Source organism: Wasmannia auropunctata, unplaced genomic scaffold, assembly GCF_000956235.1.
Source record: "Wasmannia auropunctata unplaced genomic scaffold, wasmannia.A_1.0 LD329482.1, whole genome shotgun sequence".
NCBI classification, from domain to species: Eukaryota; Metazoa; Arthropoda; class Insecta; order Hymenoptera; family Formicidae; genus Wasmannia; species Wasmannia auropunctata.
In genome coordinates, this window is record NW_012033408.1 from 1 (window position 1) to 890 (window position 890).

Below are 890 nucleotides of genomic sequence, written 5' to 3' on the forward strand. Positions count from 1 at the left end.
TCTCGACCTTTACGTTTACTTTCGAGACGTATATATATTTCTTGTTGTTCTTTGTTGTCACTTTCATGTCCAAGCTTACTTTTAATCCGATATTATCTGCAGAAAAATATATATTTAAATCATTTTAATAAAATTGAATTTTGAGTATACTTTATGCTAAATTTCATTAAACTTTTGTTTTATTGTCATGTAAAATCAATTATTTTACATACCCAAAGTAACGTGACTTAATCCTATGCGACTGATTGGTACTAGCAAACGTAGAGCGACATCATACATTGTGGTCATATAAATTCGTTTTAATGTTAAATTTATATTAAACTGAAGTTTATCGAGGTTTGCGTGAACTGAATTTATGATAAAATCACAAATTCCACGTACTTTTGCGTTTCTAAGATACAAGTTGACCATAGGTTCCTCGATAACAACCATTTTGTCAAAAATTAATGGCTCAAATGATGGAAGACCAAATTCCGGATTCTTCTCGCAAATCTTAGCCCTCATATTCATAATGTTATTCGCGATGCACTGATTGTAATTGGAATCGTTGCGGCCACACACATGAACGAAGGGAGCTGTTAAATTATTTTCATAAAAATGTAAAACTTTAAATTTAACTATCCTAAGAGAAAATAAGTTTAATGTAATCACTTTGTAATTTGACGAAAGTAAGGAGAAAGAGATAGCGAACAGAACATAGTACCTATTATAACTTGTATAATATTTAGGAAAATAAATACATTGTACAGTAATAAAATTTTAAATTAAACATTTTCTGATTTTTTTTAACTACTTAATCAATTTCGTGAATCGCTGTATGAAAAGGACAAAAGGTAGTTGTTAAATAAAAAAATCGTTATATTTAATATTTACTTACGTATTTTTGCTGT

At 28.5% G+C, this 890-nt stretch overlaps 1 protein-coding gene across 1 annotated transcript; it reads right to left on the reverse strand.

Moving 5' to 3' along the window:
• Positions 1-19: 19 nt before the first annotated feature.
• Positions 20-884, reverse strand: LOC105460080 (the record flags this gene model as incomplete). The annotated part of the gene is made up of 3 exons (XM_011706525.1): positions 878-884; positions 213-575; positions 20-96 (listed from the first exon to the last, which is right to left on the reverse strand). Coding segments are annotated over exons 2-3 (375 nt in total), but the record flags the coding sequence as incomplete, so codon positions are not given.
• Between the last annotated feature and the right edge of the window lie 6 nt (positions 885-890).